Here is a 22,740-nt window from a genome sequence, read left to right on the forward strand (position 1 = left end):
GAACATCGTAGAGTCAATGCAATTAAACCATAAATTGTTATTAACATGACCTTGTTTATCGTGCCATTATTAACAACAAAAAAACATTTTCGTGTTTGTAATTTTATTTGGGTGTGTTTTAAAAGTGTATTTTATTTGATAAAATATTAAATTAATAATTTTTTATGATTTTAATATACTAATATATATATATATATATATAATTATATAAAAAATACTTTGCAATTGTTTATTAAAAAAGCCAACCGCATGGTTTGCCGTGCTAATAGACACACACAAAATGTCCATTTGCTTGCGTGTTAGCGAATCCTAAACCTCTTTCGTTCATATAACATAGATTTTGAATTCATGCCCTTGCTATTCACTAATAGTTACTGCCTCTCAAAGAAAAAACACAAAAAAACAAAAGGGTAATTGTAAATGGTCGTGGTCAAGGGATTGGATAAACAAGTCAACGAGTAAATTGATGGGTCTTTTCTATTGCGAGAATAAAAATAAATGGAGGGTCATTTGAGTTAGTTAATGGGTCATTTAACATACATATTAGTATGTGATTTAAATAATTCAAATGATATAAAGAGGTAGTGTTTAATTACTATTTTAAAAGACAAAAATAAAAATATTAAAAAGAGAGAAAACATATCTCCATGTTCATTTTGTTTTAAAATGATAAAAACTCATTCAAAAATTATTTTAAAAACATATTTATTTTATATCTCAATCTATATTCTTTCAAATTAAACATATTTTTGTTTGTTTTGTATTTATTTTTTTATCTCAAGACACTAACTGAGTTGACACAGACGGGAGCGAATAATGACTGTGTATAAATAAAGATAGTCATTGGAATACCAAGAATATTTTTTAATATAGTATTTTTATGATATAAAATAGATAATGCAATTTAATTAATTCCTTTTGTTTTTCCATGCTAATATTTTAATTTTCAAAGAGACGCGCGAAGATTAAGGAGATGTATTTATTTTCTTGACTATCTATATTCAAATCCCGAGAACACTACCTAATCTAGAGTATTTAATATCAATTAACATACAATCTTGACTAAGCAATAAATACCCCTTCATTCTCGAAAAAATGAAGGTGACTAGACAATAATGTTTTATTTTTTTTATTTTTTATTTTTTATTTTTTTCTGGTTTGAGGGAGAAGTTTCTGATCGTGGAGAAAGTTCTCGTTGCCTTTGGAGAGATAATGACGCTTTTCATTTTGATGCAAAGCAGAAACTAACTTGTGTGAAAACAAGATGTTGAAAAGTTGACTTCCTCTGTCATCTTGTCACGCTGATGTCACCAAGTTATATATATATTGTGGTCGAATAATGTTTTTTTTTTAAATAAATAAATTTATTTAAGTATTCATCTTTCTATATTATTTTAATATACTCGTATTAAAAATAATTTTTAAAATATAAAAAATATTATTTAAATATAAATCACATTAAAAATAAAACTCAACTAGCATATTCTTCTTCAATTGTTTTAATATGGAATGGACTCGCTGCCCATTGCAATCATGACCTCATTTATCATCCTATCATTAACTAAAGAAAAGCACAATCTATCTATATATTACTTTGACATAATTTGTTTTTGTGTTTGCAAAATTTATTTGGATGTATTTTAAGAGTGTGTTTGATTTGATAAAATATTAAATTAATAAATTTTTTATTTTTTTTATTGTTTTGATATGTTAATATTAAAAATAAAAAACTCTAAATAAAACTTTTTAATACATTTTTAAATAAAAAACATCATTAAACACTTACTAAGGTTTTATTTATTAACAAAGCCAACCACATGGTTTGCCGTGTTAATAGACACATATTGTATCCCTTTATATATAAAAACTATAAAACCTGACAATATTGTATAATAAGATAAAAATAAAAAAGTTATCCCCTTCAAATAAAAAAAATATAAAAGCATAATAATATCAAACAGAAAAAAAATAAAAAAATAAAATTAACTAAAAAATATATTTTTTTTTAAAATCTCCTACGTCAATTTTCTAAACTAAAAGAAACTTGTGTTTGAGTTTAAACCTCGATAAAAAATAATATTCAATTTGTATCTATCAAAGTTTTACATGTTTAAAAAACCATTACAGCGAAAAACTAGAAAACCATATTAATACTAGATAGAAAAATAAAGATGAAAAAATATTCCTCTCGAATAAAAATATTAGAAAAATCTATTAATTCTGATGAAAAAAATTAAAACCAACAAAATAATAATAATTATATTCTAAATAAAATCATACATCACAGAATCATCGGTACAAATAACAAAGATAGAGGATGGATGCGTATTTTTCTTTTTCAGCTGCTTGATAAAAAAAAAAACCCCACCAATGCATTGATCGCAATTCACATTGCTAATAACTCCCAAAGGCCTATACATAAAAATCCCACATCTTTCTCAACAAACAAACACAAAATTTTCTACTTTTGGGATTAGAGTAATTAATTGATTAAGAATGCTGTCATGCCAGCTCATTGGATCACGCGAACCACACACACACACATCCTGGTTGCCAAAAGCAAGCTGCACATGGATGTCCAAAACCTGCCACGTGTGTCCAAAACTTCAAGGCCTTCCTAGCGGGCTATTTCTGGCAACTTCTCCCCTTGATCACTCTCTCTCTATGGTATGCTATTTCTGGCAACTTCTCCCCCTGATTATTCCAATGTGCATTCCCATTTGACGCGCTTTCCTTATCTTTTATTTAAATTTGGATTTTAAAACAATATTTATCAAGATTTATTCTTTAAAATGCAATACATACGGCACCCCCAAAGTTTTGAAAACTTTAATTTTAGCCCCTGAAGTTTTAGTTATCTCATAATAGCCATGCACCTAGCTCCTCTAGAAATAAAATAGTTTTTATGATGACATCCCCATTGGATCTTCTAGTTCCGCCCTCGTAGATGGATATCCTTGGAATCGTTTGAAAAATAAACTTTATAATTAATTAAAGAATAAATTGACCCAGGAACAACTCTAGTTATAAAATTGCTCACCTCGAGTTGTAAAAAATAATAAAAAGAAGGAGAACAGTAAAAGAGAAGGAACACCAACCAGAGTGAATGCTCGTGAGGCAGCCCCGTCGTCTTGCTGGCTGCCACCTGCTAAGAACTCTTTGCTGTCCTTGCCGCCTTGTGGCCCACGTCCCCCATTGCTGGCGAATTCTATTTTCTTTGTAGCTAGTGCTGGTCCAGCTGTTCATGCCTCTTCGAATGCACGGTGTTTATGGAAGAAAATCATGGTATTTTCATCCACCTAGCTAGCTTCAATGCATTCATCATGTGAAACTGTGGAATTTGTTGTTCTTGTGCTTGAAAAAATCTTACAACACAGGAGACGAAATTTGAATCCAACTAGCACGATTTCTCCTGCCCTTTGAATGCAAAGGTCGGTGCAATTATATCAGCTTGTGTGCTCTTGTTTCTTTCCCCTTGGCTTGTGATTTACCCATGACGGCTTGGTTTGGTTTCGTGGCCGCGTGTCTGTGTTTTTATTCAAAATAAATTCCTTTTAATTATTATCTTTTATCTCGTATTAAAAATAAATTATTATAAATAAATAAATATTATTTTAATATATTTTTAAGTGAAGATCACTTTGAAATACAATGTCAAACATTACCTTATAAGACAATTAATTAGAGTGCTAATCTTAAAATACAAGTGTTTTAGTTTTTTAAATTATTTTTCATTCAGAAAAATCATTAAATTAATATTTTTTTTAAATATTAATATCTTTTTAATTAAAAAATATCTTTAAAAATAGATTCGTAACTATTATTTTAATACATGAGATCAATATAAAAAGTGCATCATTAAAATTCTATAAAAAAATATTGAATTTTAATTAACGGGTAAGTTGGTCCAATGATAAAAGAAGAAAAAAAAAGAGGCAGTTTCAAATTGAGGCGGCTCAGATTCGGGCTGACATATTCGAATGTTTATCAATTTGCTATTGCTATTTGACCATTGTCTCACTGTTTATTCCTTTACCGGGCTTCGCTATCCTGGGCTGTCCAGAAGCATAGTTGGGCCTCAAGCCCAAATCAGAAATTAGATTGCCGTCTCTGGGTCTTGCTTAAAATTCAAGTGAGAATAAATAATTCCCTTGGATGATTAATTAATTAGTCAAATATAAAAAAATCAAATCAATGACAGTGATAAGGAAACCTAAACATGCAATAAATCTATATATATTTTTTTTAATTGTGGGGCTGGATACACCACTTGAATTTATACTTTTATTTGCTACTTAAAAATTTGTATACACCACTTGAATTTATACTTTTATTTCATTAAATTTGCACATAATTTTCATGTATTTATTAATTTTTCTAGAAAAAAATAGTAAAAAAAAATATATCAAACACTTGCGTTGAAATACGTGTTTGGAAGTGTGGTTACGATTGTTTTTTAAAGTGCTTTTTACTCGGAAATACATCAAAATATATTTTTTTATTTTTTAAAAATTATTTTTGACATCAGCACATCAAAATGATATGAAAATACCAAAAAAATATTAATTTAAAGTAAAGAAAAAATAAAAAAATTTAAATTTTTTTAAAAATACTTTTAAAATAAAAAATAAATAAAGCCGAAATAACAATAGAGGAAAATGTTTATCTGCTTGAATGCATAAAAATTCCCTCCGTTCAAGGCATGCAATGGCAGAGCTTGAATTGCAAACAAGGGATATTAGATATGTAAATAGTTTTTATGTAAAATATCTCATGGAAAATAAATATAGAAAAATCTAAAAAGTATTTTTATAAAAGATATTTTGAATGAAACAAATGAATTATAATAAGAAAAGAAAAGCAAGTCAACGAGGAAATAAGAAAAAGTGTGCACAAGAGTTGGTGGTGTGGGGAAGGTCTTTTTGCAGGAGAAATGCTGTACAGGGAAAAGCATACGCGCGATTCAATTGGATTTACATGAAATTATTAATTTTTTAATTAGGTAAGGTTCATATGTAATTACATTATTTTTTTAATGATATTCCAACAAACCTCTTTTGTTTTACATGAAATTATTTTTTTTTAATATATATTGTAAAGTAATCTCAAAAGGTTACTTCATGGAACCAGACTGTATACTTCCTTTCTTAACATCGTAAATATGGATAATAATTTAATTTGAATTCAATTAATATCATCTTTATTGGTATAAATAATATAGATGTAATATAAATATTATTAAATCCAACTTAAAAATATTCATTAATAATAATACCATTATCTAAAATATTCATAATAAAAAAGTTTTTTTAAAATATATTTGTTATTTTTTAAAAATTAGTTTTAATATTAATGTATAAAAATAATTTTTAAAAAATTAAAATATTAATTTTAAACATTTGTTTTTTAAATTTGGCCATCGCAATTCCAAAAAAAAAAAAAATGTCTTTGTCGCATTTGCCCCTCTCCATTATCTCTCCCACTCCTGTCTGTATATGCATCATCACTAGATATAGATGTAGAGAGAGAAACAAGAAACACAGAAATAAAATACCCACCTTTTTAATTTTTTTGCTCCAATTGTCAGAATTTCTTGATCGGAACATAATCAAGAAGAGGAAGAAAGCTTCGATCGATTCTTCCTTCCCTCCTTCAATGGCGATAACTCAGTAGTCAAATTCCGACGCTTTCTTAGGGTTTGTCGAATGCCACCTCAAATTTCATCCATTCCATATTTCTAACCCCCTTTCTCTCTTCCTCGACGGAGTTTCGCTTTCGCAGGTACTATTATTCCTCCCTTTATCCTTTTTTTGTCTTTAATCTTCACGCTTTTTCGATCAGTTTTTGTTTTTTAATTGTTTTTTTTCTTTATTTGATTGATGATTTGATAGGGTGATAATAATATGAAATATATGTGATGGTTAGGGTTAGGGCATCATCTGCTGCTCATACGGTGATGGAAGGTTCAGGGAGTATCTCTGATCCGCACAGAGGTGGAGGTGGAAATAGTAATAGTAGCAGCAGCTTGACTTCTTCTTCGAGGTGGTATGGCATGCTATCGGCTTCTAGTATTATTCAAGCGCCCATTTCTTCTTTGTTAGAGTATTCTGGTCTTTTAAGAACGACTCGTTCGAATCATCAAGAAAATGAGTCTTTGATTCCTGGTGGTCTTGGTGGAGGGGGACATGGTTCTAGTAGACTTGATGATTCGTCGGCTTCAGTGGTGCCTAATAATGGAGAGGTTTCCATTAGGATAATTGGGGCGGGAGAGCATGAGAGGGACGGTTCTGGTGGATTGGTTGTTGGACAAGTAGGTGGGGCACAAAATGAGGTGTTGGGACAGCAGCAAATGATGGGTGCGGATGCTCTTCAGGGTGATTTGAGGAGTGATCGTGGAGGAGGAGATGCAGCTGATGGCGCTGGTGGTCAGCAGAGTTCAAGTGTGAGTGGGGATGGGGAGGCTGCAGATGAGGCTGGGGGTAATGGAAGGGATTCAACTTACCAGAGATATGATATTCAGCAAGTTGCTAGGTGGATTGAGCAAGTGCTTCCTTTTTCCTTGCTTCTATTGGTTGTCTTCATTCGCCAGCATTTGCAAGGTATTATTTGTTTATTGTTTTACTATCTTAAATCCAGTGGTTTGTGCCTTTTAGATTTCTACATTAGAATTAAGTAATGTGAAAAAGAAAACTGAACGTGAACCATGTGGGGGAATCATATTTTGGAATGGTAATTCCCACCAACTAAGTTTTTGGCAAAAGCTGGGAGCGAATGGATATTAGTTTTTTTGAACCTACAGACTTTCATTAGAGATGGGATGCAGATGAGTTAATGATTATTTTGGTGGATGAGTAGCTTGCAAATTGTTTCCTGGTCAATTAGCATGGTTTGAGCAAGTTCTCATGAAGCCAAAAAAAAAAGCACCGATGGTTTTTTTATTTTGCTTTGCTTACCATTACCTGATGGGTGTTAGTAGCTACACTTTTCATTTCATCAATTTGATTCATGACTCAACCCATTTGCACTGAATTCCTTGTTGTCTCGTTCTCACATGCTTCTTATATAATTAATAATGAGTCTTTTAACTACAGGAGAGAATTTCTGATGTGCTAACCAATTGGTAACTTACTCCTCAGATTAATCTGTTATCCATATAGAAAATAACCTCTTTTTTCATCCTTGTCATCACTGCTCTACACAAAACAGTTTCTCACACACTCTAACCAGATTTTGAAATGTAAACTTGCATATTTATGAATCTTGCTGTATGGTCAATTGGATTCGTTTGGCTTACCAAATTTTGTATATTTTTTTCTTTTCATCTCAAATTTCTTTTTCCTATTGGCCCTGGTACTTTGTATGCGGAATAGGCCATTTGCTGTTTTGCTGTTTTGCGGTGATGATTGGATTAGTTAGTTGATCCTATCCATTATCTGGTGTTAACCAAATGGAGAATCATAGGAGTTCATTGTGAGAGGAGAGAAGAGATCAGAAGGAAAGAGGATTGGGGAAGGGAAGAACAGCTGATATAAGGACTAGGAGTGAAAGGAAGAGAATCAAATGCTGAAATATGGCGGACAGGAAGAAAGATATCTTAAAAATCAACCTTCTTAACATGAGCTTTTAATTTTCCATTCAATGGAGCTGGATTGAATTCTATTTCTATGATTTGGTGGATTCTTCTTGGGTTGGTACTGTCTGGTTTTCATTAACATTATTTTGAGAAAGCCTATTCTCTTAACTGGAGAGGTGGCAAGGCTGAATAGGAAAGGGGCCGACTGATGAGTGCCTTTTAAGCTTTTTTCTAAAGGCTCTTGTGTGAAGCTAACATGGCTGGCTACATACAAGTATAGCCAAATCAAGATGAGACAGACGGACGGTCAGTCAGTGGCCGCTGTGGGACTACCATAGGAAAGCCCACCCCCGCTAGCTAACACAGAAAGATATTCCCAGATAACAGTAGTCTGTCTCTATTTGAATCCCTTCCTGACCAGGCCAGGCTGAATTGGGCCACCGTGTCGGGATGGGAATGGCTCAGCCCACATGCATCATTTGATGAAAGCGCTCCAGTCGCCTCCTTGAAGTGGCTTGTCAACCATCTTTTCAAAGCACAGAACAGAAGGACAGGGATAGTTCCTAGGAAGCAAAAAGCTGCAATCGATGTCGCAAACCACATTTTGTTTTAATCTAATTACATCTCAATCCTCTTCAACTGAACTCTTTGATGTCTCTTGTTTCATGCTTCTCATGTATTGAGACTGAATCTTTTAACTAGAGAAGAAATGTCTATGGTGCTAGCTTTCTAGTTTGTTACACTTCACGGTAATCCAATGTCCATGTATAAAATAACAATCTTTTCAATTCCTGTCACCCCTGATATCCTTAACAACAGTTGCACATGCACCCCCACCCCCACCCTCATCCTGTGTGTAAATGCATGTATTTTAATATTGGTCTTATTTTTTAACCTCATTCTATTCCTTTCATCTCAATTGTCACTGCCCATTTTTTCTCTAACCAGTGCTTGTACTCATAGCTAAGCCAGTGCTTAGTTGTTTTAAGATCATTAGATTAGGCAGTAACCAAATGAAGAGTTATAGAAAGTCAGACAAGAGGAGCAGAAAATTGAAAGGAAAGAGGACAGGACTCAAAATCCAGGGATTTAAAATTAGAGAAAGGGATTTAAACACTTAAACTATGGTTTATAGACAGAGTGTTCTTGAGACATAAACGTTTTTTAATTGAGGGTATATAAGCTTAATTCCTAACTACTAGACACTATAAAAGACACTTGAGAATGTTATCCGTTCATTGCTGGGGCTGGGTTCAATAATAAGTTTAAATTTGCAAGATATTTTTTCATGATTTGTAATGGTAGAAAAAAGGAAAACATCTTTTCCATGCACAATAGATTAAAAACAAAGAATATTGATAGATCTTCTGCTTTCTTTTCTTCTTCCATCTCTTTTTTTTTTTTTTTTCTGTCCCTGACTTCTATGCCTTCTTGAAATCAGACCTCTTATCTGCAGAGGTATGATTTAGTGTGATGTTGGTATATTGAAGTTTGGTGTTCTTTAATTACATCACTAGTTGTTGTTTCTGGCTTTTTTTAAGGAAAAAAAAAATTACAGAAGTTTGAGCATGTTGAATTCTGGCCTTCTTTCCCTAAAAGTTTTTATTTCTTATTTTAAAATTTAAAATTTTGTGACATTGCTCTTTATACAAGGAATTGCAGGTTTCTTTGTTACAATTGGAATTGCTGTTGTCATGTTCAAGTCTAATGATATTCTACGAAAACAAACAGCTCTGAAGGTATTTGAGTTTTTTCTATATGGACTTGTGCTTAGTGAGAATTTGAGCATTTTTAGTCGGATTAGATTATGATTTTTGAGCTCACCGTTGGTCTCTGCAGGGAGAGAGAAAAATCTCTGTGCTGGTTGGCATCTCACTCGCATTCATGGTCCATGTGGTTGCTGTTTACTGGTGGTATCAAAATGATGATCTTCTGTACCCATTAATCATGCTTCCTCCCAAGTCTATTCCTCCTTTCTGGCATGCCATTTTCATCATCATGGTGAATGGTATGTTTACTGTTTGCAAGTTATTGGCATTATCTCTACTTCTGATCGACTGAAGATGCACTTTGTTTAAAAAAAAAATCTTTAATGATGGTACTTGGTCAAACTGCATGCATTGTTAAGTTTTGCATGGAATATGCAGAAAAACACATGCATGAAGAGGAACTCTCTCGGTTTTAGGAATATCAATTATTTTGATGACTTCCTTGAAAGTTATTTCCCCTTAATTAAGTACAGTTCCTTTTATGTTCTTGTAAGCGGATGGGATGTTTTGAACCTTTAAGCCACCCCTTGTTATTATTTTTCTGTTTTAAGAGGGTTCTTATTGTTGTTCTTTTCCAGATACTTTGGTCCGACAGGCAGCAATGGCATTCAAATGTGTTCTGTTAATTTATTACAAGAACAGTAGAGGCCGAAATTACCGCAGGCAGGTGAGATATTATGTAGCAAGCATGTGTAGTTCTATTTGGGTTTTGTCGTTTTGATTTGTTCTAAAAAGGATCTGAAAAACGAAGCTGGTTGGGGTTGGCTCCTGTCCGCTAATCAGATGAAGATCTCAATCAACTCTCAATCAACTCTCTCCATCATTCTATTCAAGTTTTAGGCCTATATTTGTACATTTATTATGTTCCCTTAGTTTCTGACCATGTTAAGTTTTTCTTTCTAGGGTCAAATGCTTACTTTGGTTGAGTATCTGATTCTGCTGTACCGTGCCTTGTTGCCTGCACCAGTCTGGTACCGTTTCTTTTTAAACAAAGAATATGGGAGCCTCTTTTCATCACTAATGACTGGGTTGTATCTAACTTTCAAGCTCACTTCTTTTGTTGAGAAGGTATACTGTTTTGTGATTTATTCTTTTTGTTTCCTACATCTGTTTGCCTCTTTTTTTGCATACATCAGGTTGTTATGCAATTATTGAGCTTGTGTTATCATTTCTTTGACTGCTTTCATATTGGTTGGTGTATTGCAGGTGCAATCCTTCTTTTCTGCTTTGAAGGCGCTATCACGTAAAGAGGTGCACTATGGGGCACATGCAACATCAGAGCAGGTACTGTTGATTTCCCTTTTCTCTTAGATTAGGGCCATGTTTAGAACATTGTGCACATGTCCACGTGCAAGTTTGCAGTTATTTGCTTAAACTTTCTTTTCAGGTTTTCATAGGGCCCAAAGATATCATAAATAGTCCATGCTCATTTATGGTATGATGAAATAAAGAACTCATGCTTGTACTTTGGCAAAAGGTTAAAAAAAAGCACAGACCGAAACCGTCAATAGAATGTGAATTGATGTATCGAGCCCAAGGAAAATTAACTAAGATCCTAAAAAGTCTTGTAATTTCAATTTGCCATGAATGAAAACACCACGTCAGCATCATACGACCCACTTTATTTTAATGACACTCTCTCCCTTCTTCTCGCTCTTCCTTGATCTGTTGTGGTTATATTGGAATCTTTTTGTATATAGTTGACTTCCATTTACTAATTATTTAATTTAAGCTAAAAATGTGAAATACGTAATATTCTCGTTCATCAAAAACCTAAGGATAGCTCGTTTATGACCTACATTTTATTATTATTTTTTGCTATTATGCTTTCGTAAAGTTATTTTGGAATTGCAGGTTTTCTTTTTGCGCACATGATATAATATTATTTTTAAGATCCAATGATAGCTTTCTGATGAATCATCCTATCCTTTGTGATTCATCATTTCCTCAGTTTGGCACAATGGATTTGTGATTATTTTTTGGCATTATCAATTTAATTGCTCTTTAACTTGTTGTGCACGAATTTTTAATCTTTTATAATCCTTCTTTTCTTGAGATTATGTGCGATGGGATGTTACACACACACCCACACTTGTATATTATATGTTTTCTTTTCTCAAGTTTTTGTTGGTGGTTCTTGACAAGTAGATGAGATAGTTTTTCCATGCATTTTAAGTCATCAATGCTGTAATGCAGGTCAATGCAGCAGGAGATCTGTGTGCCATATGCCAGGAAAAGATGCATGCTCCTATACTACTTCGATGCAAACACATCTTTTGTGAGGATTGTGTATCAGAATGGTTAGTTTGTATGACCCAATACTACTAGCAATCTATGTTCTGTTAGCTGTTGAACATAATCTGCTTTTCCTGAAACCGACTAGCCAACTGCTGTTAATTCATTTGTTTTTTAGCTGAACTTTTATACGTGTTTAATCTGAACCGAGTCTGTTTTCAGGTTTGAGAGGGAAAGGACATGCCCCTTGTGCAGGGCTTTGGTCAAACCTGCAGATCTCAGATCATTTGGTGATGGTTCAACTAGTTTATTATTCCAGATATTCTAAAAGCATCTACTGTAGAAACCAGGAGTTTTGCTGCTTGGGAGCTCTACACACATACCCAAAGCTGCCTTTTTCTGATCATCATCTCACCTATACACGTATACGTGGCTGTTTTTGGCTCTGGCTTGTTCATTAGTTAGTTAACCAAGAAAAATCAAACCAAAGAAAGTAGGTGGAACTTGAATTGGCTGTCCATTCGACTGTGTGTCGTGAAAGGATGAGTGTATCAAATGGCCTTGAAGACCCAGTTCCTCAAATGACTAACAATATATGTATCATCCTCATTTGCCTTGAATGGAAATTTTCTTTCATTTTTTTGTCATAAAACTGTACATGCTTCTATTCTCAAGGAATGAATGAGTGCCTTTGCAATTTGGAGTGCTTGAGCTTATTTGTAAACATAGCAACCTGGTTGGTTGAAGTTTTTAACTTTCTGCTTTGTGTTAGTGGTTTAAGTTGGCATTGCACCATCTCTAACCCGTCCTCTGCCAATCAGCAGTCCTGAGTCCTGACTCTATGCAGGACGTGAATTTAGAATCCCCCCACCCCCTTTAATGGAGAATGCGCCTCTACACTTTCATGGCTGAATAAGCCGCCTTGCAGCCTGCTGGTCTGGCAAGATTGAATCCCTCCGTAACTGGTGCATGCTGGCATGCCCCTTGGGGGATGAATTATGAAAGGAGTCTTGAGTGTAAACTAGTTGGAGATGGGGTGCCAAACAGCTCTTCATGAACTGGTATTAGAAGTCAAGTTTTGGTTGGTGCAAAACGCAACAAAAAATTTCAATGGCTTTATGCAAGGCAATCCATGAAGCTGTTCCAACACTGTCTAAAGTAGTTATATTTTGCTACCAATATAGCGTGTAAAAGAGTTGTTTTATCGACATTTGATTGCAGAAGAAAACAAGGATGTTTTGTGATTTCAAACTATACAGATGAGTTGATGATGGGCCAAATGATGCACAACAATTTATTTATTAGATCAAACAAGTTGCTAACTGCAAGTATGTTATATGAGAAAGGAAAATCAGACTTTATTTGATAACAAATACACAACTGCATACACAATTTCATGCACAAAACAATAAAGAATGATGCCCCAGAAAGAAAAAATCTCCCCAAAACCTTGGCTTTAACCAGTCACATAACCAAGAAAAAACGAAAAAAACCAGCCTTGGACAAAACTATTGATGCCAGAGATGGATAGGACTACTTGTTTACGCCAGGTGATACCGATGAGGATGTTTTTTCCTTTTCCTCCTTGTGTATTGGAGACTTTGGAGTGCTTTTCTCATCTGCTTGCTTGTTTGCAGGGATATGTTTTGCCTCTTCTTTTTCCTTATGGACAGGCATACCTGCACTTGGGGGGGCATCTCTTCCTGCATCTTCTTCTACTTCCTTGAGTGCAGGTGCACCTGCACTTGGGGGGGCATCACTTTCTGAAACCTCCTGTGTTTCTGGTGGTAGGTCAGGGACAGGATGGATTTCCTTCTCAAATAGTGAACGTAATGTGGTCTCAGAAGGTGAGCTGGAGGAGGGTGGAGAAACAGAAAGCATCCTCGTAAAGGGATAAACTTCTGTGACTTCTTCACTGCCTTCGTCCAAATAAACAACATCCTGCATTGTAAGTTGGTGGTATTCAACAATTTCTCTCAGAAAGCGGTTCTCACGAGCATAAACAGAATTGTCATGTGCTAGACGGGCCTTCTCAGCCAAAAGTGTCTCCAATTGAAGGCGGATCTGCCACATCAGAAATCTCAGTTAGATTATTACAATTGTCTCGAAGCATAGTCGTACAAGCACCCTACAGAAATAGAAAGCTATGCTTGACGATATGAAGATCAACATTGCAGATGAAACATGAATTACGAAATTAGGACGAACAGCACATATTGGTCTTATATAGAGAACCTCGTCAGAGGAGAGTGCAAACTAGTAGAAGAAAGCATTACCAGATCATCATCGTCAGCAGTGCTGCCCTTTTCAAAGCTCTCCCGAAGGATCTTATTCTCTTCTTCAAGCTGTGAACATCTTTGTTTAGCAAAAGCCAGGTCTGCTTTAACTGTCTTCAGTTCCCGCAGAAGAAGTTTTGCTTTGGCAGCAGTAGCCATTGCAACCTGTGAACAAAAGCAAAGGCTAATCATGCATTTCACCAGCTACGAGATTGAAACTAGGCTCAAACTTTGTCTTTTGATGAAGCTAATAATTTCAAATCAATGCTGACCATAAGATTCATATCCTATTTTTAACATTTGATGTAATTATTCTGAAGTTGCTGCAAAGTGAGTCAGTTCAAAGCCATTATTACTGAAAGCTTTAATCTTGTTCAAGGCACAGGCTAAAATCTAAGTCACCAAATGAAACAAGAAAGAAATTCACACTTTTCCCACAGCCGCGATAATTTATCTTGTATCTAGAGACCTCCATACTTGGTGACATGCTGCTTAGTAGTTTAAATTAATTTAATTGAGAACTTAAATCTTATTTGATTTCCAAATTAAAGAATTTAAAACATTTCCAGATGAACCAGTGACCCTCAAATACAAAGTTGCCACCTTACGTCGCGAGATGCCTTCAATTGATTTTCATGGTTCAGTGGCTGTGTAGGCTGTTGCATCCATGAAGTATTTTCACCAGGACCTTGATTATGTGCCTCAGAACCTTTTCGCCTGATTTGCAGTTTGCGAGTTTCTTGGATGATATCTGCAGTCTTGTTTTCCACAATAGTGCGACCTTCCTGGAAAAGTAACCAGAGATATCGAAGCAAGAAAATATAATTTCTAGACTTGGTGAATTTTAAATGTATGACTGTTTTATTCCAAATATGTAGCCTTGCAAATGTACTTTGTTAGCATCTTTGTCACTTATTTTCATCAATTCTTCTGTAACCTCCCTGATCGATTCTGTGTTTCGTAAAAGAAGTAGGAAAAAAAATACCAGATCAATTCAAATTCTCCTCCATACAGAAAACCTGATCTCTAATAACCAACTTTGAATTTAGTTGTTCACTGTTGTATTTAATAGAGCTTTATATCCACTGCCATAATTCTCAGCAATAGAAAATGGAACTAAAACAACAGCAGTCAAGTTGGAGGACTGTCCTCAGGATAAAAGTGGTAGAAAGTAGGGAAAGAAAAAACCCTTTTGATGCGTTGCGTATACCTTTACAAGTTAACAAGCTGGCTACATTTAGCAATCCTTGCCTTGCTCAGGTGATAGATATGAAATCATGAGCTCATCAAGTCGGATCAGGAATAACAAGTTAAACAGTAAAAGTACAATGGATAATTTGCCTAGAGTTGCAGAGGAAGCAAAACATCTTACCTCGAAAGCCTTTTCAAAGGTATCACCAATTTGATTAAGGGAAGAAGTAATCTTATCCAAGCCCTTTCGCAGTGTAGGATTATCCATTTTCCTAAAGCCCTCAGGTGTACGGTATGAATACTGTAAAAGAAACAAAAATATTACAACAATCATTTGATCACCATTGCTTATTTATTTCCTGATTTTCTTCACTGAAATAAGTGAGACTCAAATGTTAAGTTGGTAATCACCTGACCACCTGCAGAGGTATCTGGCATCTGGAACCTGGATCTTGCTGATGTTTCAAATTGTTGAGACAAATTATCTTCCTCGATAATTGCTTTTGCTTTCTGAGCAAGAACACCCCAAAAACCCTTCGACCCATTTGTTCCCAGTTTGTCTTCATATGCATCGAACACCTAATGTTCAGGCATCATACCCTCATCAAATTTACAGGGTAAGAATGACGTGGAATACATCTAGTAATGCAATGACATGCAAGCCAATCTGTCATCTTTTTACAGCAACCGTTACCAATCATGCCAACAAGGGGCAAGGGCATCAGTCCAGTCATAAAAGACCCAAAGATTTAGGCTCTGGAGATATGAGATCTAATTTGGAGTCCCCTATTATCTAACTAAAAACAAGTATATATTATCAATTCATGAATTTTTGCCAAACCAAGAGAGGAAAAGCATAGAGACTATAAGCATATAAAATTTATTGAATCCTACCAGAAACAATACTATAAAACTATAAATTTTTACATATATATATATATATATTATCATCTATGCTTCTAATGTTATCGAATACATCACAAAATGAAAGATCAATAAAACTGAAGCAGTGATCAGAACCAATTTTTTATGTAGTCATGACATGAAAGTGGATTAATAAGATCAATTTAAAGATGCAGACAAGATGAGATCCATTTTCATTTTTGGCAGAGAAAACAAATCCTAAATGTAACAGAAACAGGAGAAGTAAAAAGGTTCTTAATAGAAAAAAGACTTAAAGTAGACCTTAGATCTCTGAGAGATAGAGCCACCAGCATATGCAGAAGAAAGGGATGATTCACGATGAGCAGCAGATGCCCTAATAGCCTGAGCAGCCAGAGATGGGGATGAAGAAGATGTTGTAAACAATGTGTCATCGTTATTATTACTATTTTTGTTGATGTTATCATGGTGGTGGTCATGTTCTGGTGGGCGATAAATCTCTTCTTTGAACGTTGATGCCCTAGTGATTCCTTGTCTTCTCTTATATGCCATTTCTTTTTATCAATAATAACTTGTTCTTGGCCGTTACAGCCACCGGCAACCGCCACGATGACAAAGTGGAGGTGGTGATCACGGAAGAGGAAGATCACCACAGCCCATAACCGTCTCTCTGTTTTTGGATTTGTCTAACGAACTTTTACTTTGTATTTTTTTGGTTTTGTACCACAAAAACAAGACATAATTTATTACCATGAGGAATGCTAATGTGACAACACTTGCATGCCTTTTAAGATACTTGCACCCTTTGATTTTTCATGTTTTTGTGATCCAATGGTCTGCATTGACTGGGAGTTGTGCCCCTTCCAAATATACTATTACTGGGTGCCTTGCTTCTTTTTTCTGGGATAAATTGCCAAATGAGTGGTTGAATTCGTGTGTGACCAAGGTTCAATTTTATATATTTTGAAAACTCAACCTGCGAGGCTTACAACTCACAAATGCATCTTCTACCTTTGCATATGCAAGACAACTCACATATGTTCGAAGAAACAAGTCCGACTGTATGTCCGTCACTGTCCATCAGGACATCTTTCCAGTTATGGGATCCTTTATTTTATCATCATTGAATCAGTCTCACCAATCCCATTTCTTCTCTTTATACTTGGTTTATGCAAAAAGAAAGCCTTTTTTATTGTAAAAGTTTCTAGTCCAGATAGTTCATTGAATAGTAAGTCAGCAACCCTTTTAATTGATACGTGGTCTAGACTCTTGAGCCCCAAGATTTGATGGAGTCTTCGATAAGGAAGATTTTCTCAAGATCTTTACCTTGTCATTGATTAACACAAGTTCAAACCAAGATTGAAATGAGGGCTTGCTTGATAAATGATGGGATTGGCATAGCATCTTTCTAAAAAAAAATTGTTTAATCATAGTTAATTACAGAACAATTCCTACGAGGCTGCAATCATTGACTGCTTTTACAACGAAAGGCTTTTTCTTTGATGCAATGCATTAGCAATATATGTACATGTTGTAAAACATGTTTCCTACCAATGAGTTCTTCATGTTAAATTACATTATGTTACAGCTGAAGAGCCAAGTTAGCATGCTGAGTATTCAAAGAGGAATGTGGTCGGCTATCATTGTAAGTCTCGCCTGTTCTGTTTGGAAAAGGTCCCTGCATACCCGAACCATGCTGTGAAAATCTATTCTGCCCCAGAGAATTTATCTGGTCAAGCCGTGTCTTTAAAAATGGCAGATCAAAGATGAACTGACCAGAAACAGGTGTAGGTTGTTCGCTTAGTTTCAAGGCAGGAATTCTCTCAGATGAACCACCAAGTCCATGACTTGGACCTTGAGTAGAAAAGGCTTGATCACCACCTCGACATTGAGTACTTAGAATACGTGTGCTGCCACTACGTGTATTGCCCATATTTCGATTAAAACTTGACATGCCTGTGGTTTTTAATGGCCATGAAGATGGTGAAAAACTGTAACTATCACTCAACCTGCTTTCCAAAGCATTTGACTCAGAGTCCTTGAAACCTAAATCCAATGATGGTGGTTTGTTATCCATCTTGCTTTTCCCCACTTTCCACATTGCTGAATCGTCATCATTTATACTTAAATCAGCAGTTAAAAGATTCAGATCTCTAGCATCAGTGACATATGAATGTGAACCTTGTTGAAGGCCTCTGTTTTGGCTTTGGTGAGGCTTTTCATTCTTTGAGACATTGGCAACATCCATTTCATTAGCAAACGAAACTTCACTTTTAATGGCACCAAAGTTACTGTAACAATTATGGTTTGGCGCCACTTCACTTGAAGTTCCATGCAAGCTCAATTTGTTACCAGCATAAGCTCTGCCTCCTTTATTGGCATCAAACATGTCTATTCTTTCACCCTGGCTTATATTTTGGCAGGCAGCAGAGGGTGGAGCATCAAAAGTAGGTGGATACTGAGCAGAGGCTGATGCTGCAAAATTTTGACAGTTTGGAGCCTGGAGCCAAAAGTTTGAACCTGGAGTTGAAAAATTGGCAGCAGTGTTCAACCATCCATTTAACTTGCGTCTAGCAACCATTTGAGCAGTTGGCCCTAAGTCCTTAACAAACAACAGTAAGCTTTTGCTATAGGAAGTATCCTGCTGATTCACCTACATCAAGCGAGAAACACCATATCATCAACCATCTGAAAGCTAGTAATCCGTGGTATCAGGAAGCATAGATAGAAAACAGAAAACTCTCTTGGGTTAGTCACTTACATGCACCAGTGGCTTTGAATTACTATAAATTGATGAAGTAATTGGATGGTTCTCATTGAGGAAGGACATCCATGGTTTATATGTAGAACGCCTATCTGTTTCATCAGAAGATCGTTTACTGACTCCAGAACCTGTTGAAGAAAAGCTAATTAAAAAATGTTATGAAATTTGTAAAATTATACTTCATGGTGAGAATAAAAAAAATTCTGCTTCTCTGTTTCCCTATTGTTGGAACAAATGGCTTCATGCATTTGTGTACAATCTACATTGAAGCACCTCGCAGTCTAGGGGTATGAATATTCTTGAGTTTGAAACCTTCAGAATTGCGTAATCTAAACAACCAGTTGTGTAGTGGGAACATTCTACCCTTTTTCCATGGGGAGCAGATCCGATTATGACCTCATGTCAAAGGGATAAAATCATAACCTAGCGAATCTTTTGAATTTAAAGGCAAGTGTACGACAAACCACACATGGAAAGCTCCTTCTGGACCCTTTAAAGATACAGATTCCAAATATCGACAAATCACAGATGGAGAGCTCCTTAGATTCGTTTTCAAAGCAATTCCTTAAATTTCTAGGTCAACACTAACATATTCTGTGCATGTTGGGTCTGCCCTTCCCTAAAATCAGTCCTTGAGGAATTTGATTTTGAGAGGGTCAGAACAGAATTCATGTCTTACCAAAAAATACTCTGTCGTCTGTTGCATCAGAATGAGTTGTAATACCCAAACATCCAGAGTTCAATTGGATTGCTCTTTTCAGACTTGATGAACAACTTGTTAAACACGGGGTGGGTTTTGGAGACACATGGACAGCTGTATTACTCGATTTTGAACTCGTCGCAACCTTAGGAGATGAGCTATAATTTGAACCCTTGGCTTCATGTTGGGGCCTTCTACCATTTCTCCTTCTCGTCCCCAAGAATTCCAGTTCAAAATTCTCGGGATCAGTTCTAAGAACATGGAAAACCTTCTTTGCTAATTCATCTATGGCACGAGCCTGTAAAAACCAACCTTCGACATTCAATTGAAGTGAAAATTTCATAATTCATCTAAGCAGAATATTCTTTGAATATGATTCAGTTCTTTGACAGGAAATCGATATCATACCTGTCTGAAATAAATGGTGGAAGAGGAATTAAAGTGCATTGCATTTCCAGATATTAGAAACACATCATGCTGCATAACAGTAAAATTTAGTTATCAGAAAAAAAAAAGAACAAAAAAAACAGAAGTTTCTTGTTCAGAAGATATATGTTTCACACATCAACCTTGTAAAACAAATGTGCCTTCAAACAAATGTACATTTTAAACCATAAATAGAGAGCTAATACTTGATGAATGAGCAAACCTCAAATTGTTCAAGACTTTTATACATTCCCTCATGTAGTTTAGCCCTCATGGTGCCGAAATCCATAGGCTCTTTAATGATTTCATAGTACTCCTCAACCTTATCAGCAGTAATTCCATAAATAAAATGGACAAGAAAGGACAAATTCATGGTATGAAAAGAAACTTCTGGCCAAATACCAACCTCATTTGGGTCAACTGGTTCTGCAAATATTTCATGGGTATCTCTCCTAAGACAGAAAAATAAGAAACAAAAGTCAGAACAAGAAAGAAAACCATTTTCAACCAGCGATTGACACTCCACAGTAAGAACCTCAGCAGCTGTGTCATTTCCCCGGTTGCAAAAAACAAAGTTATAATTGGGAATTTAATAATGATCTTAAATACTTAATGCATACAAGAATTCCTCAGTATCTCAAATGATATAAAAACATTTGAGAAAAAATCCACCTCTGTAATACGTCAATGATATGCTCAAGAATGCGTTTTTCTGGCACCCATGATGTACATGGCGAACTAGATGGTTGATCTGATGCAGGAGAAAAACTAGAGTCACAAACAGAGAAACTTGAAGATCTAATTTACAAAATCAACTAAAAAACATGAAGACCACCTGGAGAATCAGCTTGTCCTTTCTGTTTTGGGCTGTCTTTATTCTGCAAAATGGGTTCATCTGGTCCAAAAGGGAATGTGATGTTAGTGTCAATGAAACTTAAAGCAGCAGGCACTTTGCAACAACATTTTAACGAAACCAAAAGGCTTACCACTACTGATTGGATGATCTTCGTAACTTATTTCTCTGTCATCCGATACATCACTTGACTTGGGCTCCTGAAACCAAACTCAGGGAACAATGAATACTTTCTATCAATCTATACAACCTCTAGAGCCATGAGGAGAGACCAAGAGGCAACAATCAAGCACATCATGACAATCACAAAGTACTGTTTAGTTACTAGCACTCTATAGAAACAGGTTTTGCATATCATGGTAAAGTAGCAGGCTTTTTAAAATTTGAATACAACATAACTCATATGCTGAAGGTAAGAATGCAGTAGAAAGAGAAGAAAAAATTCTGAAGGAGCCCCACTGCCTTGAGAGTTACAATAAAAGCAACAAAGATAGTAATGATCAAGTAAAACCCATATGCTGTATTTGAGCTGAAATGTTGGGTGGGGTCAATCAACTGCTACTTCCAATAGCACAACACAGATTCTTCTCATGAATTTATGTAGTCATCAACTTTCACCCATACAGGAGCCCTCTTTAAAACGCCCCAGCAACTTAGAAGTTAGATCCCAAATAAAAGAACACTTGGGCATGACCAACTCAATTATAGTGAGCAAGAAACCAGCAAAAATACTCATCATTGCAGATAATTAGCTCCATAAAACAAAGAATTTGATGAAAATGATAGTTGGTACCTCACCCCTCCAACAACCCCGAGTAAGTAAATAGATGGATATATAACAAAAATAAAAGGGAGGCAAAGAATAAAAAACCTGTTGAGAATTGGGAGTAGAAGCCACATCTTGAGGAGGTTTAAGCTTCCTCTTTTTCTTAGCCCTAGTCATACAGGCTGGACCCTCAGTTTGGTTCTCCTTTTGCTGGTCTAACTCCTTGTCTTGTACCTCGGCAGCAGTGCTGGTACTAGTGCTAGTAATGCTCCTAGTAAGCCTAGTTTTTTTAGCAACAGTGGTCCTCCTTGGTGGCTGAGCCTTCCACAAATCCAAAGCAGATATCCTAGGACTCCTTCTGTCTCCCTCTCTCAGCATTCTCCCCCTCTTCATTTTTGTACTTTCCTAGCCAACAAAACCAAAAGATAAACAAACCCACATTGTCAATTTTGTAACTTTATGTTTACTCATTTCAATGAAGACAAACTTTACACTCAAATAATCACAAAAACCCACCTCAAGTTTGAAAAGAACAACAACCCAGGTTTCTTTTTTCCCCAGCACAGAGCTTTATAGAAAGAGACGCAGGTGGTGATGAGACAGTGAGCAATGAGAATGGTAAAGAGGGTGGTGCATTGAAGAAGTACAGCTAGGAGGAAGCAAAAGGGGTGTAGTTTTTTCCATTTTAGTGAGAGATATGCAAAATTTTCAAGCAAGGAAAATGCTTAAAAACCCCATTAATTGATTTGATTGCTGTTACTATTTGCTGCTGATTGTTAAAAATGAAATCTTTTGCTTACAAAATAAAAGAGTGGTATTTGGCAGGTGATTACAGGATGCTCCTGCCATCAAAGAGTACTGACACACAGGATAAATAATTAAATATCTTTTAAATATAATAATAAAAATAATAATTGAAATGAAGGGTTTTTTGAAAGCTTCTGCCCTGTAATGAACAGAAAGAGAGAGAGAGACAGAGAGTGTGGGGTTCCACAGACCGCAACCAGACAAGAAACGAATCAGCTAAAAAGAGACTCTTCCCTTAAATCGTTTTCCTTTATTTATTTATTTTATTACTTGAAATAATAGTTTCTTTTTAATTCTTTTTTTTTGCCGTCGACGCTTGATAGTCCATGGGCCGAGTCTGTCGTCGCATCCTGACCACTTCGACCTTTCAGGCCCATGCTTTTTATGGAATAAAAAACTTTCAACTTATTTTTCACATTAAAAAAAATAATAATAACGAATTGGTAGAAAATATAAGATTTTACAAGTAAATTATACGAATAAAATTTTATTATTATT

At 35.3% G+C, this 22,740-nt stretch overlaps 3 protein-coding genes across 7 annotated transcripts; 1 reads left to right on the top strand and 2 right to left on the bottom strand.

Moving 5' to 3' along the window:
• The first annotated feature begins 5,500 nt into the window (after positions 1-5,500).
• LOC7472494 (uncharacterized) lies at positions 5,501-12,274 on the top strand. 4 transcript variants are annotated; one of them, XM_024587617.2, is made up of 9 exons: positions 5,501-5,781; positions 5,892-6,599; positions 9,227-9,312; positions 9,413-9,581; positions 9,921-10,009; positions 10,246-10,410; positions 10,549-10,626; positions 11,539-11,642; positions 11,800-12,274. In XM_024587617.2, the coding sequence occupies exons 2-9, from the start codon at positions 5,918-5,920 to the stop codon at positions 11,903-11,905; spliced, it is 1,479 nt and encodes a 492-aa protein (XP_024443385.1). In that variant the 5' UTR covers positions 5,501-5,781; positions 5,892-5,917; the 3' UTR covers positions 11,906-12,274. The 4 variants fall into 4 exon arrangements, with proteins under 4 accessions (XP_024443385.1, XP_024443387.1, XP_024443386.1 ...); XM_024587619.2 differs by having other exon boundaries at positions 5,926-6,599; XM_024587618.2 differs by having other exon boundaries at positions 5,502-5,781; positions 9,236-9,312.
• Positions 12,275-12,910: 636 nt separating this feature from the next.
• On the bottom strand, positions 12,911-16,763 carry LOC7482619 (uncharacterized). Its single transcript, XM_002323652.4, has 6 exons — positions 16,230-16,763; positions 15,456-15,623; positions 15,226-15,345; positions 14,462-14,638; positions 13,854-14,018; positions 12,911-13,641 (listed from the first exon to the last, which is right to left on the bottom strand). The coding sequence occupies exons 1-6, from the start codon at positions 16,476-16,478 to the stop codon at positions 13,111-13,113; spliced, it is 1,410 nt and encodes a 469-aa protein (XP_002323688.4). The 5' UTR covers positions 16,479-16,763; the 3' UTR covers positions 12,911-13,110.
• Positions 16,764-17,302: 539 nt separating this feature from the next.
• Positions 17,303-22,444, bottom strand: LOC7472495 (uncharacterized). Of its 2 annotated transcripts, none has more exons than XM_024587375.2 (11): positions 21,952-22,444; positions 21,541-21,835; positions 20,803-20,869; positions 20,652-20,711; positions 20,489-20,567; positions 20,223-20,268; positions 20,040-20,138; positions 19,799-19,867; positions 19,370-19,688; positions 18,688-18,818; positions 17,303-18,579 (listed from the first exon to the last, which is right to left on the bottom strand). In XM_024587375.2, exons 2-11 carry the CDS (start codon positions 21,826-21,828, stop codon positions 17,509-17,511), a joined length of 2,229 nt encoding a protein of 742 aa, XP_024443143.2. In that variant the 5' UTR covers positions 21,829-21,835; positions 21,952-22,444; the 3' UTR covers positions 17,303-17,508. The 2 variants fall into 2 exon arrangements, with proteins under 2 accessions (XP_024443143.2, XP_024443142.2); XM_024587374.2 differs by having other exon boundaries at positions 21,541-21,840.
• Between the last annotated feature and the right edge of the window lie 296 nt (positions 22,445-22,740).

The sequence above is a fragment of the Populus trichocarpa genome, chromosome 16 (assembly GCF_000002775.5).
Source record: "Populus trichocarpa isolate Nisqually-1 chromosome 16, P.trichocarpa_v4.1, whole genome shotgun sequence".
NCBI classification, from domain to species: Eukaryota; Viridiplantae; Streptophyta; class Magnoliopsida; order Malpighiales; family Salicaceae; genus Populus; species Populus trichocarpa.

What these genes read in the sequence shown, in the direction of transcription:
- LOC7472494 (XM_024587617.2), top strand. Translation starts at nt 5,918, where the DNA reads ATGGTTAGGGTTAGGGCATCATCTGCTGCTCATACGGTGATGGAAGGT. An exon ending in GCCGAAATTACCGCAGGCAG is followed by an intron (nt 10,010 to 10,245) that starts GTGAGATATTAT and finishes TTTTCTTTCTAG; the next exon opens with GGTCAAATGCTTACTTTGGT. An exon ending in CACATGCAACATCAGAGCAG is followed by an intron (nt 10,627 to 11,538) that starts GTACTGTTGATT and finishes GCTGTAATGCAG; the next exon opens with GTCAATGCAGCAGGAGATCT.
- LOC7482619 (XM_002323652.4), bottom strand. Translation starts at nt 16,478, where the DNA reads ATGGCATATAAGAGAAGACAAGGAATCACTAGGGCATCAACGTTCAAA. An exon ending in ATACCTCTGCAGGTGGTCAG is followed by an intron (nt 15,346 to 15,455) that starts GTGATTACCAAC and finishes TTTCTTTTACAG; the next exon opens with TATTCATACCGTACACCTGA. An exon ending in CTGCTGACGATGATGATCTG is followed by an intron (nt 13,642 to 13,853) that starts GTAATGCTTTCT and finishes CTGATGTGGCAG; the next exon opens with ATCCGCCTTCAATTGGAGAC.
- LOC7472495 (XM_024587375.2), bottom strand. Translation starts at nt 21,828, where the DNA reads ATGAAGAGGGGGAGAATGCTGAGAGAGGGAGACAGAAGGAGTCCTAGG. An exon ending in AGATCATCCAATCAGTAGTG is followed by an intron (nt 20,712 to 20,802) that starts GTAAGCCTTTTG and finishes CTTTTGGACCAG; the next exon opens with ATGAACCCATTTTGCAGAAT. An exon ending in AGGACAAGCTGATTCTCCAG is followed by an intron (nt 20,568 to 20,651) that starts GTGGTCTTCATG and finishes CTCCTGCATCAG; the next exon opens with ATCAACCATCTAGTTCGCCA.